We start from the raw sequence: 13,603 nt of genomic DNA on the forward strand, positions 1-13,603 counted from the left end.
ACATTTAACTCTACACTCTGCAATTTAAGAAAAATGTTAGAGTCCTTCGGTTTTGTACACATTTCTTCATTGCAGAGTTTTGTTTATACTCTGAGAGCTGGAAGTTGTGAAGAGACCTTGAATCTTGTAATTCTATGAATTTATACCTCCATTTATATTGAGACTGATTATAATAGAACAAGACCTTTTCAACTGATAAAGGAAATTTAAAGCATTTTTATTGCTGAATAAAACAGTGATTGATTGCACAAAAGTTTCAATTGGTAGTTAACTTCTTGTTACAGGATTAGGATTTTACATTTATTTGACATTCATGAAAATTTATCTTTAGGTATTAATTGCTTCAGTTGAGAGTGAACCACTTTAGGCACAGGATCTGGGAAAGTAGTATTTCCTTTGCCTAAAAATTTGCTCTGTGACCCGTTAGCAAACAGCAGACAATATATTATCATTCTTACATAAAATTCGGATTAATGCTATAGCAATTCAATTTCCTTGTCTCACTACTGTTTAAAAAAGAACAAAAATTTAGGCAAGTGAGACCACTCTCTTGAGAAGATGGGTTTAAGTGTCATGATCTGTATAATCCTATAGATTACATAGAATCCCTTTTCACTTCTGAAGCAGTTTACAAGATTAAATTCAAAATGATATCATTTGTATTTTTGGGATAGAGTCTTTTTACAAATCATTTACAACAAGATTTAAGACATACTTAAACTTGGGAAGAGAAGATAAGCTTCAGCAAAGAATTTATGCCTCCCCTATGATATCATCTGCTAAGAATAATGTTAAATCCAACTTCAGATCTTTGTAGAGAAAATTATATGTATAGGCTCCAAGGTAAACTAAAGACAATTGATCAGTAAGATCTACCTCACATAAAGAAAATACCATAATCCACAGGGCATATATCATTCTGGATATCTGAATTATCTAGATTCCTGAGCTATAACCTTTTAAATACTATCAATTAAAATTTTTAATTATTTTTAAAGGCCACATTTCTTCAACATACTCTGTGCTTCACTGTCATGTTAAGTAGAAGATGTTTAATGAAGCTTTCTTGACACCATCGTCATTATCAGTTAATATTTGTTACTTAATACAGCAAAATATGGTTTCAGGCACAGATGTATAATAAACAGGTTGAGTCCTGAGGGGGCCCCGACCAAGACATGGGCTCTGAATTTTCTTTCTTGATGTCAGTTTGCTTTTTAAATATGTCACCTCATTATAGAAGCTGCCTTGTGAAAAATTAATTGGTATCTCATGATTTGATGTTACCTTCTTCTATGTGGCTTTCTTATTGTTCAGGAAATTATATTCTTCATTGCGTTAATCACCATCACTCAAAGTTTTATCTCTGACTGAATACTGTTGGCTCAAAAGTCCTTCCCAAAATCTTGTATCGTTTCTTCCGTAGTAAGTATCTCACTTTCAAAAAACATAAAGAAAACACATGCCATATCTTTTTAAGAATTAGGTTAAAAAAATTTTGGAGAGGTAGCTTACTATAAGTTCAATACATACAAGAGAGATTTTTGTAGACAAGACTCTAAAATTTTCTTAGTGCTTGACATTTATTCGAATTCTAGGCGTAAGTAATATGGATCATACTTAACCTACATAAATATTACATTTAGTATCGATTATGAGTACAAGATTACAAATCAAAGAACCTTTTTTATCTTGATTTTTATAGGTAAGACTCAGCTTTTAAAATACATAGTGCATTGAACGATGTAGGAGTTAGGAGCACCAATGTGTGCACAGTGGAAAATATACATATAACTTTGCAGTCAGCCTTACAAGCTCATGGTTCTGCATCCATGGATTCAACTAACTGCAGATCTCTTTTGGCAATGTAGTATTTATTGAGGATAATCATGGGGACGTCTGATTTAAAACAATGGAAAACTTAAAATAAGGCACATACAATACATTTTTAGCAACCTTGGTGATAATGAGGTAGATAATAAATTCCAGAACTGCTAAAACTGAGTTACAACACTAGTTTTAAAATAGCTGCTGATTGGGAAAATAAGCTATATTAATTAAAATGCCAGAGAGCAAGAAAACAAATGTCTAATTTAAAGTCAGATACAAACTTAGAGGTCACAAGGGTAGATCATTCAAATAACAGATCCTGTTTGCAATTTAGCTGCTTCTCACACAGGGAACTGTAGGCAGCTGCCCCAGAGTGAGGAAGAGCAGGAATTTATTTCTGTTACCACAGCTCATGATAACCTTGGGCAACTCCTACTTCTGAAATCCCTTGTGTAATAACATTTAATATCCTGAACATTAACATATTTAGCAAATATTCAATTGGTCAGTAATACTAAAGGACAAAAGATGATTAAAAAATAATCCTGAACAAAAAACTGCCTCCTCAATGAACTCTATAATCATTAAATAAGAGATGAGTTTCCTCAAGAAAACCTAATGTCAAATGATACTGATAATTCAATTGAAAGAGATGAGAACAAACTAAAGCAAATAAGAGACTTATTGGATGAAATTATTGGAAAGGATTAGTTGGTGGTAGGGGGAAGGCTTTTCTAACTAGTTCTGTTTTTCTAATGAGTTCTGATCTAGAAAATATTTAAACGATTTTTACAGATGTTACAATTGTTCAATTGAATAATTAATATGTTATCTGAAGAGTTGTGACTGGCAACTTTCTCCTACATTCTAAATTTTCATTTTTCTATTTTCCTTTTATGAACATATTTTCATATTATGTAATACAGAAGAACAGAATTAAGAAAAAGACAGTAAAATTATAAAGTTTTATCTTAAATGAATACACGCAAGGGTGTTGCAACATATGTAATACACTTCAAATGCTCTTGATCATCTGAACTTCCTGTGACCAGAATTATATTTTACATGATTCACATGGAATATAAAAAGGCAACTACTGAAGAAATACCATATGGATAAAAGCAGTTGTATTCTTTTATTTATTCGTTCTTCTCCGTAAGTTGGGGATTATGTAGCTAGAGTTTAACTTCATCACATAAACACCTAGAGGGAAATACAGGTTCCAGGGCTCCACCCAAGAGTACAGACTATAGCAGCTGGGGAGTTGTTAGATGTTGGGGGGTTCTGTTGTGTTATCAACTCATTTGGTAATTGTTAAGCAGTATCTATGTTTGAAAACTACTGATCAAGCACATCACCTGCTTTATTTTACAGCCATAGAACAAAGAACTAGGTGATTGAGCAATATGCTCAGGGTTTACCTAGCCAGGACGTGAGCTGAAGGTTTCCATCAACCATAAGTTCTGTGCTGTTTTTCCAGCTCACTTCGGTTTAATTCATCCAGGATTCACTGACCATTTATTCTGAGTTTTATTGTTCCAATCTTAAATGATTAATTTTAGATACAGTTTTCTTAAACTAGAATATATTGAAAGATTTCAGGGCTTGAATCCTCTGAATTTATGCTAAATTTTAGGTTATTTATGTAAGTCCATTTTTAATCAATGAAGTTTCCATAACTTTTATCAAAAATTTCAAGGAGAAGAAATTATACTACCCCTTAAAATGAAGAACTTTTGTTCCAAATCTGTATCTCTGATTTGTTGTTCAGGGCCACGTCAGAAGTAGAGCATTAAACCCCCAGAGGCTTGGTATTTAATATTTATCTTCCTCAAATATATAGGCTACTGGGGGATTTGTTACTACACTTTAATCTTTTTCTCTTCCTCTCCTATTTGTACATAAAATTTATACAAAGTAAGACATACTGAATATTCCTTTTATGATTTTTATTTTCCACTTTTACAATTTCAGAGAAATAAAGAGTAAGAAAATAAATCAAGTGGATAACACATGCACAATAACATCATTGACTTTGTTCCAACATGCCTAGTGTTTGGAAAGTAATTGCATCGTCTGGTCAGGGAATGAGATGCTAAAGTAAAAAAGAAAGGCTTTTCATCAGATGTCTTTATTTGGCATTATATTTTATATGAAAGCATTAGTAATATATATTTAGAAAGAATGCAACAAATACACATACTGTTTTTGTGGTGGGAAATTTTTTGAGGAAAAAATAGAGACTTAAATGTTTTGCAAGAACAAATTCTTCTCTCTCGAGGTTAGAAGAGCAATTTATGATCCTTTGAGCAGTTGATGGAGGACATCATCAAAGTGGAATTACTTTGTGAGAAACCTGTCAGCTTACCTTTACATTAATAGATAATACCTGTGGAATCTATCTGTGGGGAAAGAAAAGCTGTTTCAGTAAGTGGTGTCTCTGTTGTACTTTTCAACCTAAGCTAGTTACATTACCTCAAAGTGGAAAAAAAAAAAAAACCTGCAAAATACCCTTTTTTCTAACCAAATTGACTATTATTGATTATCAGGTACTTCAGATTATGTCAAAATCCTAGCTTTTGGATTGTCCTAATGACCATGCTGGAGACCCAGACTAGTTAAAAGTATGTATTAAAATACATATTATACCTGCAATTGTTTGGATGTTACATCATAATCATAGTGAATTTAATAAGTTGAAGTATCAACTGATAGACCAGAAAAGAAGTTGCAACAAAATAAGCTGCTAAAACTTTCAAAATATAATTTAATATACTGATTTATTCATTGATGAATATTTGGTGAGTGGTGATCCTTTATAATATAATTGGATTTAAAATGCCACTTGTAACAATAAAAAGCTGTAGTAGATTTTATCTTAAGAGAAACATCCATTTTTCTCACTAAGTTTCATGTATGTAAGACTATACATGTCAGAAACATATTATATTCATTTCCATTATGGCCAGGAACACTTAACAAAATGTGACTTATTTGACCCAAAGTAAACCTGTGAAGTCCAGAGAATTTGGTGATATCACCCTTGCTATTTGACATTCAAGTGAGGATTCCTTCCCAATTTTTAATCATCCAACACTCTTCTGTTATATAGCTTGTTCCCCTTCACCCAAACATGGGTGGTGCTGATAGCAGCCATTTGAACATGTTTAACTAATTTATTTTCCTTTAGAGTTCGTGTTGTAGCTCAGCCAAGCATTAAACTCCTCTCTAACTGTAAAATATAAAATTGTTTTTCTTGGAAGTTAATTAAAGGAGGGAGCCTCTAAATGACACTATATTTACTGAAATGCAGAATAATTCTGAATGCAAAGCTGATGTCATTTTTTGAGGTTCTCTAGTGGTAATGGTAGGAGAATATATAAACAGAAAAGATGGAAGCTGTCTTTCTGTTCATCTGTCGTGGTAATGTTGCACAGTGAGCTAGTCTGCTGTACCTTCTGAAGGTTTACTGCACAGAGGGCTTGGGATGTGGGTGGGCACATCTGGGACACAAAAACATATTTGAGGGTCCTATTTTTGTGTGACATCATGTAAAAATGAACATATAACCTTAACATGTTCTTTCAGTTTATAATGTGACAATAATAATTCTCAGAGAAATTAATATGCAAGTAAGTTAACAAATAAATATATTTCCTTAAAAATAATGTATAATTCCAGTAGGATGATAAGTAGTTACATGTCAGGATATATTATGCCTAGGAAATATTCTTTTTAGTTATAAATGTTCATCAAAGACATAATAGGCTTTCAAGAATTGCTTGAGTGGTAAAAGGGAAACAGCTTAGCAAACTATAGTAAAGGAAGGATTTCAGATATGGCAGAGTAAGTTGTTGCAAACAAAGTCTCTAAGAAAAATTAGGGAATTTATTTTTGTTTCTATCTAGTCAGGAGAGTGGAGAGCTACACAGACAACCATGTCTTGTAGGGGCAGGAACCTAGTGAGAAGGGTGAGGAGGGAACAACACTGAGGTGAGCATTACATTGCCCTGAAGGACTCTTTTAGTTCCTTAGCAGCACAAGACCAAAAGGCAGCCACAAAGGAGGTAGGACTCTAAGATGAGAGATTGGCCTTTTTAGGGTCTATAGAAATAAACCTTATAGTTCAAAAGTCCAAGACAGCAGGACTTGAGGGGACAAAGGTTCCAAAGAAAAGGGAAGAACGTGGATGAAAGTCTGGCATTGTGTCATTTTCCCCTCCTCAAGACATTTGCTAAATTTTATTTGATGTACAGCCAAGAATATAGGAAGTAGAGTCAAAAGTGGCAGGTAAAGATCTGAGCAGCCTCACAGAGTGTTTGGCAATTTCACGTGATGGAGGGAAGAAAACTGGAGGAGAAACTCTAGTCGTTATCACTGACTTCCTGTTGGGATCACAGAAAGGTTACACCCTACGAATATGGGTGATGAGAATTAGATCAACTCTCACAAAAATGGGAAGCTCAGTCCTTAACAAGCAAAATTCCATGCTGGAAAAAATTGGTTTGCCCCATATTTAAGGTGCCTGAAAAAGCAGAAGGATATTCTGTCTGGAGGAAGATAATGTGATTATCTCTAAAATTTTTCACAAGTTATGACCCACATTTGATCAAACTTATTAGGCATGCCAGGAAATAGAAAAGACAAACTAAGAAGATAAATAAACAATATGAGCAGATCCAAAGATGAACCAGATCTGGAGTTTCATACTATGGCCTTATGGACAGTAAAATGCTTAACAAAATTGACAAGATGGAAAATTTCACCATGTTATTGAAATCTATAAATAATAACCAAGTGGAAATTATAGACATAATATAATAATTGACATTAAGAATGCAGTAGATGTATTTAATTACAGATTAGACTACTGAAGAAACGATCAGTGAACTAGAAGAGAGGTTGTTAAAAAAATATATATACAGACTGGAGTACAGAGAGAAAAGAGGGTCTATGATACAGAAAAGAACATACAAGATACATGATATCGATGAAAAGATTTAACAGCTGCAATTGCATATTCAAAATAAGAAGAGAGAGAATGTTATAAAATGTTATAAAAGCAGTATTTAAGAGATAATGGGTGAGAACTTCCCACAACTGATAAAGATACCCGTCCACACAATCCAGAAGTTTAGGAAACATGGAGGAGGACTGGGGCGGGAAGCAAGAAAACCTTAGGAACGTTAGAGTAAAATTAGTTTTTAAAAAATGCATAAGGAAAATTTGAAAAAGCAGCCAGATAAATAAAAGACACATTACATTACAAGAAAAACTGTTTCTTAAAGAACCATGGAAGGCAGAAGATAATGCAATGATATGTTTAAAATGCTGAAAGAAAATATGTGTGAACTAGGAATTCTTTATCCAGGAAAAACACTCTTCAAAAATGAAGATGAAATAAAAATATTTCCAAACAAAACCTGAGAGAACTCATCATAGCAAACCTGCATGAACCTATGTATTAAAAGGAGTTTATTAGATAGAAGAATAATCCCAAAGAGAAGCACAGAAATGAGGATGGAATGATGAGCAGTGGAGCATAAACATGTGGGTAAATCTAATCAATGTAACTCAAACAATGATAATAATAACCCCTCTGGGGTTAAAAAAGAGTTACAGAATTGAAAATTATGACAATTATAGCATAAATGGCAAAGCAGTAGTTTTAAGTGAAATAAGATAGGTTTTAAATCTTTGCATTTTATAGGAAGTACTGCATATTAACTAATAATGATTATGAGTAAAGTTAATGGGCTATTGCTCTCTGTCATAACAAAATATATAATGGAAGCAAAAGTATAATGTGTGAAATGGAATTGAAAATAAGACATTATTGTAGAAAGTGTTTTCCAACATTAATTCACTATTCCTAAACATGGATTCTTTCTAGACTAGTACTGATTAATAGAAATATAATATGAGTGTATGACCATATTAAACAAGTAAAAATAAACATGAAAATAAGCATAATAGTATATTTAATATAACATATCTGAAATAGTACCATTTCAACATGTAATAAGTATAACTATTAATCAGAATTTTACACCCTTGTTGTCAAAGTCTTCAAAATCTGGTGTGCATTTTAGACTTACAGCACATCTCAACTTGAATTAACCACATTTAGATGCTCAGTAGTCACGTGTGCTTAGTTGCTACCATCATGGACAGCAGAGGTCTAGACTGTAGCAGGAATAAACTTGAAGGGCATCTCTATGAATTTGATCTACTGCACCAGTAAGTAGTCTAATGATATTTTAGATACAAAACTTTATATTGTATTGCTTTAATAAGTCATTTTCTGTTTAGAATCTGGAGTTCCCTAATAATATAATCTCAGTAAGTTCCTGAAATATAATGCCACTTAGTGGTATGTATACTAAAATGAAAAGGAGTTTCTGTATGGACTACAATAACATCAGATAGTTCACATCCAGTCCCTTCTAAAAATCAAAGTCAAGACCACTGTCATAGTCATTATTATATACTCAGTGCTTAACCCATAAATCAGTATCTATTAACTATTTATCTATTCTTAGTGTAAACTCAAAAAAACCTAAATGTCAATGAGATGCAATCTACAATAACTGACTAAAGCATGGCATTAATTTTTAGATTATTTAGTATTAAAAAAGATAAGTTAATTAAAAGAAAGTCTGTCACCTTCACCTCATTAAGGTAACTCTTCTATCTTGGTATCAAAGGTAAATGAAAAGCAGACTTTATAAAAATGAAAATGTAATAGCTATTCTTGACCAGATTAGCACTTATTTCTAGAGGCATGCAGACTGTCCTCTACTGTAATCTCTTAATTACTACTTGGGGCCATAAACATAACCAATCTTTAGAAGAGAAATGCAAATATATTGCTTCAAAGACAGAAAAATATTATCTGGTCCAGAGAGTCTGTGTGACAGTTAAATTATGGACTGTAAAAATGTAGCAGCCATATGATTCAGTGAGAACAAGTGAGCACACTTACCATTTAGAAGATTCTACTTTGCTGCCTGGGCGTATTTGTTTGGTTTTTTGTTTCATAATAGAAGCACTTTCTCTCTTAATTGGGAAAGGATTTGGTAGAGTGACATTAAATGTTCTTTTCAGAACAGAATGTCTTAAAAATGGACTGAGCTGTGGATATGCAAACAAGAATAGCATATTTTACTTATATCATTCATGAACTTTGAAAATGTATTATTTTACATAAATCAATGAACTCATTAATGTAAATAACTTGCAACTTATCAACACTATTCATTAATAACTTACACATTTAGACTCCTAGGGTTAATATCTATAGATGTACTTAAAAGTGTAAAAAAAAAAAAATACTAATCATGAGGTTACTAAAATATGTTTAATAGTTTTGTCAAAAAAGTATACATATTTGAGACAGACAAAAATCTTTGGTGAAATCTTAACCATTAAAAAAAAAAGAAATATATAGTTTTTACATATGTTAATATCAAATAATTTTATTCTCAAAATAAATTTGCTTCCAATGAAGGTACATATTGATTTCCTAGATGTGCCTTCTCTCAACATTTATCCTTTCAACAAATATTTATTAAATGCTTATCTGCCCAAAACTATCTTATTATCTTTAGTACTGTGAACATAAAGTAACAAAAATCCATTTACATTCACCATTCACATACCAATAAAATTGAGAAAGACAAGTTTTGAAACAACTCTAAAAAGTAAAACAAACAACCCAGTGTCTAATTTACAACTGCTGTGAGAAATGTCCACTAAATCTCTTGCCAAAAGAAGATAATTGATGAAAAAAATTAATGGAATATTCTTCACCCAATATGGTTTGAGTGCCTTCTATGTGACTGATACCAGTCCTAACATAGCCCTAATCAACACTTATCCCTTTTTCTCATGCCCCTCTCCTAAACATTGTATTATAGGATATACAGAGAAGTTGGAAATTGAGATGAGTAGTTTATAAGTACATATTTTTGAGAACACTGCATTCATAGATTTATAGTGTTTCATTGTAGACATGTGATAGGATGACAGTTACAGGTTTAGAGTCAGTTTTATGAAGGATAATTAATAGATCTCAGTGAAAATTTGGACTTGGACACTTAAAATTTCTGCAGCCTTTGGAAGGCTGTCTCCCCTTTTTGAATATGAGTTTCCTCATTTTTCAAATAGAGTCAAGGCTATCCACCTTATACAGACTTTCTGGGCATATTAATTGAATTAAAGTATGTAAAGTAGTCTTTGCTCTTGAGAGGCAATATAGCTTCGTGGTCAAAAGCATAGGCTTTCCATGGATTGGAACCCCACCCTTGTTATCTGCTTTCTGTGTGTCCATAAGCAACTTACTTAACCTCTCTGTGCTTTGGTTTTCACATTTGGAAAATGGGAATGACACAATACTACCTATTTTGTAGTATTGTTTTGGGAAATAAATGAGTTAATTTGTTTAAAGCATATCAGGCCTGGTATATCAACATCATTAGGTAAATATCAAGTATTATTATTATGATGATGATGATGATGATGATGATTATGATTATTACTTGTATAGTGTCCCCAAAAGTAAATATTTGTCTCCAGTTAGTTAAAAATAAATTTTCTCATACAAAGAGATGGAAAGATATCCTGTGTAAATGGGTTTGAAGAATTAATATTGTTAAAATGTCCATACTACCTGAAGCAATCTATAGATTTAATGCAACCCCTATCAAAATACCCATGATACTTTTCACAGAACTAGAACAAATAATACTAAAATGTATATGGAGCCATGAATAGCCAAAGCAATCTTGAGAAAAAAGAACAAAGTTGAAAGTATCACACTCCCTGACTCAGACTATACTATAAAGCCACAATAATCAAAACAGTATGGTACTGCCACAAAAACATACATGTAGATCAACAGAACAAAATAGAGTCCAGAAATAAACCCCATTCATTTATGATTGATTAATCTACAACAAAGACAGTAAGAATACACAGATGGGGAAAAGACAGTCTCTTTAATAATTGGTGCTGGAAAAACTGAATGGTTACTTGTAAAAGAATGAAATTAGAACACTCTCTAACACCATATACAAAAATAAAGTCAAAATGGATTGAAGATCTAAATGTAAAACTGCAAACCATGAAACTCCTAGAAGAAAACATAGGCCGAACATTCTTTGACTTAAATCACAGCAATATATATATTTTTTTGATTTGTTACCTAAGGCAAAGGAAACAAAAGCAAAAATGACAAATGGGACCAAATGAAACTTAAAGGCTTTTGTACAACAAAAGAAACCATCAACAAAATGAAAAAACCTAAGGAATGGAAGAAAATATTTGCAAATGATGAGACTGACAAGGGATTAATATCCAAAGTATACGAAAAGCTCATACAACTCAGTATCAAAAAAACCAAACAACCCAATCAATAAATGGGCAGAAGACCTGAACAGACGTTTCCCTATTGAAGACATACAGATAGCCAACAGATGGATGAAAAGGTGCTCAACATGGCTAATGATTAGTGAAATGCAAACCAAAACCACAGTGAGGTTTTTGCAGTGGAGACACATGATGGATTGTCTCTGGGAAATATCTGCTGGTGTCTGTCCCAACATCTCCACCCGGTGGGTTACTTCACTTCCCTCATCAAAACCTCCCACATTAAAGAGGGGAGGGTATAGTTCAATGGTAGAGTACATGCTTAGCATACATGAGGTCATGGGTTCAATCCCAGTACCTCCATTAAGAAACAAACATAACCCCCCCCCCCAAAAAAAAACCTCCCACGTTGTAGGAATATATTACATTTTGTTTATTTTTTCTATTGGGTTGGGTATGGGGGTAATTTCTGTTTGGAGCTCTGATTAGTAATATGGCTATGACCATTTTTGTTCACATCTCTCTGTTCTACACATGTCTGCATTTCTGTTGGGTGTGTACCTGGGAGTGGAATTGCTGGAGGTGTTTGTTTATTCATCAGATGCTTATTTCTTTATACTTTATGTTACTGTTGTATCAAAGTAGCCAGCAAAGTTCCTGGTGTATCCCAGGAACCTGCTACATATTTGTGAGGGGATAAATATATGATGGTAGAATCTCAAAGCTGCAGGTGGTTTTAGATTATCAAGGAATCCAACCCTCTGGTTATTATGGTTTATGTATCAAATGCTGGTTAATTATTCCCTGATTGGCATTTTGCCTCCCGAAATCGCACTATTAAACACAATGCTGATGGGACTACCTCTCCGTGCATATACCAAATTGGCCTGATTCTCGTAGAATCTGCTCTGTGTAGGCCTACTATCTAAATGCATTATATATATTCTGACTCACCCTGTCTGGGCATTTCTTTTCCCTTCACTTTTTTATGACTTCACATTTAGGGGTAGTGTCTGGCATTCTTTCCCAAGCTTGTCCATCCCCCACCAGCATGAGACTCTGACAGGCTATAAATTCATCTCAGTTCTGTCCAGAGGTGTAGGACCTTGGGCCATGTCTCAATTCTCCCAGGGAGAAATGTGTTCCACACCCCCTGAAGGAGGTAACTTCGAAAGATGGCCAATTTTTCAACAGGGTGCTCCGACAGTGGTCAGGCCCAGCTCCAGAAAACTCCCCAGAGAGACCAAGATGGCTAGGAGAAAGAAGTAATATTGGAGAATAACCGTCCTCCAGACCCCTGCAGGCATTTTACTTATCTGCTCAGGTGAGAGGTGAAACTCTAGCACTTTTTACAAAGGAGAAAGCTGATCTTAGGAAGTAACCAGTCACACGCATGCCTGGGAAGTAGCCGGGCTGCAAATTGATCTGCTCCCTCTGGCTGCAAGAGTCCTGGTTGTATGGCTCTTAGAAGTAAATTTCCAAACTCGGTTTATTCCATCCAGACACTGCAAGAGCCTTGCTTCCAAAGGGAGTGTTTCTCTTGGGGTTTGAATAAAATGGCGATAGATTTTGAAACCTGTTGGAGAAGCTCTGAGATGGTTGAAAATCCAGCCTGATTTTCCTATTTGATTGAAATCCAGCACATAGGTCTTGAACAATGCTTAGTAGTACCTCCGGGTATGTGAGAGATTTAGTTTTCCTGTCAAAATGAGCAGAGGAGACAGCTGGCATTTAGTCCCCAGGGGGCAGGGATGCTAAATAGCCTGCAATGTTCAGGGATGGTACAATTCAGTACAGACTTGTCCCTCCCAAATGCCAGCAGGTAAACACTGATAGTTTAGCGACTTCATCCTGATAGATCTGGTTATAGGAACCTCATAGTCATGAAGGCATTTTAAACTAAAATGAACAGATCCAGGTTTTGTGGGACTCATATAATTGGGGATAGGTGTTGGGAAAGGCTCTGTAAGAGAAAGGACGTAGATGCACCTTACTTTTCAATCATTATAAAAATGTGACCATGTGAAAAAATTGCAGAGGAGGGGTCCTGGGGCTAAAGCATTTCAGTGTTGGTGCTCCTGGTGGTAAATTTCCTCCGTGGCTTTTACTGAGTCTCAAAGGTTTTGTCTTCTCTTTTTCAGTGCTTTCCAAATAGTATGTTATTTCAGTTTTGATTTCCTCTTTCATCTCAAGGTTATCTGGATGTTTCAAGTATCTAAGAGTTTTTGGTCACCCTTTTATTCTTTATGCCTAATTTTATGGATTGTGATTCAAGAATGTGATTTTCAAAAATGATTCCCTTTTTTATGATCAAGTTAGTACATGATGATTTTGTCAGTGTTCTGTGTATACACGAAATAATGTACATTGTCTACGGGATGTGAGCTTTATATCTTAACAACTA

The 13,603-nt window shown here is 34.0% G+C and overlaps 1 protein-coding gene across 1 annotated transcript in view; it reads right to left on the reverse strand.

Annotated features, from left to right (window-relative positions):
* Window positions 1-252: 252 nt before the first annotated feature.
* STPG2 (sperm tail PG-rich repeat containing 2) overlaps window positions 253-13,603 on the reverse strand; it is a 411,510-nt gene continuing 398,159 nt past the window's right edge. Inside the window, exons 12-13 of the mRNA XM_032460154.1 lie at window positions 8,816-8,964; window positions 253-1,437 (exon numbers count right to left, since the gene is read on the reverse strand). Coding sequence (XP_032316045.1) covers window positions 1,386-1,437; window positions 8,816-8,964 — 201 coding nt within the window. The 3' untranslated portion in view covers window positions 253-1,385. The remainder of the gene's footprint in view (window positions 1,438-8,815; window positions 8,965-13,603) is intronic.

Source organism: Camelus ferus, chromosome 2, assembly GCF_009834535.1.
Source record: "Camelus ferus isolate YT-003-E chromosome 2, BCGSAC_Cfer_1.0, whole genome shotgun sequence".
NCBI classification, from domain to species: domain Eukaryota; kingdom Metazoa; phylum Chordata; class Mammalia; order Artiodactyla; family Camelidae; genus Camelus; species Camelus ferus.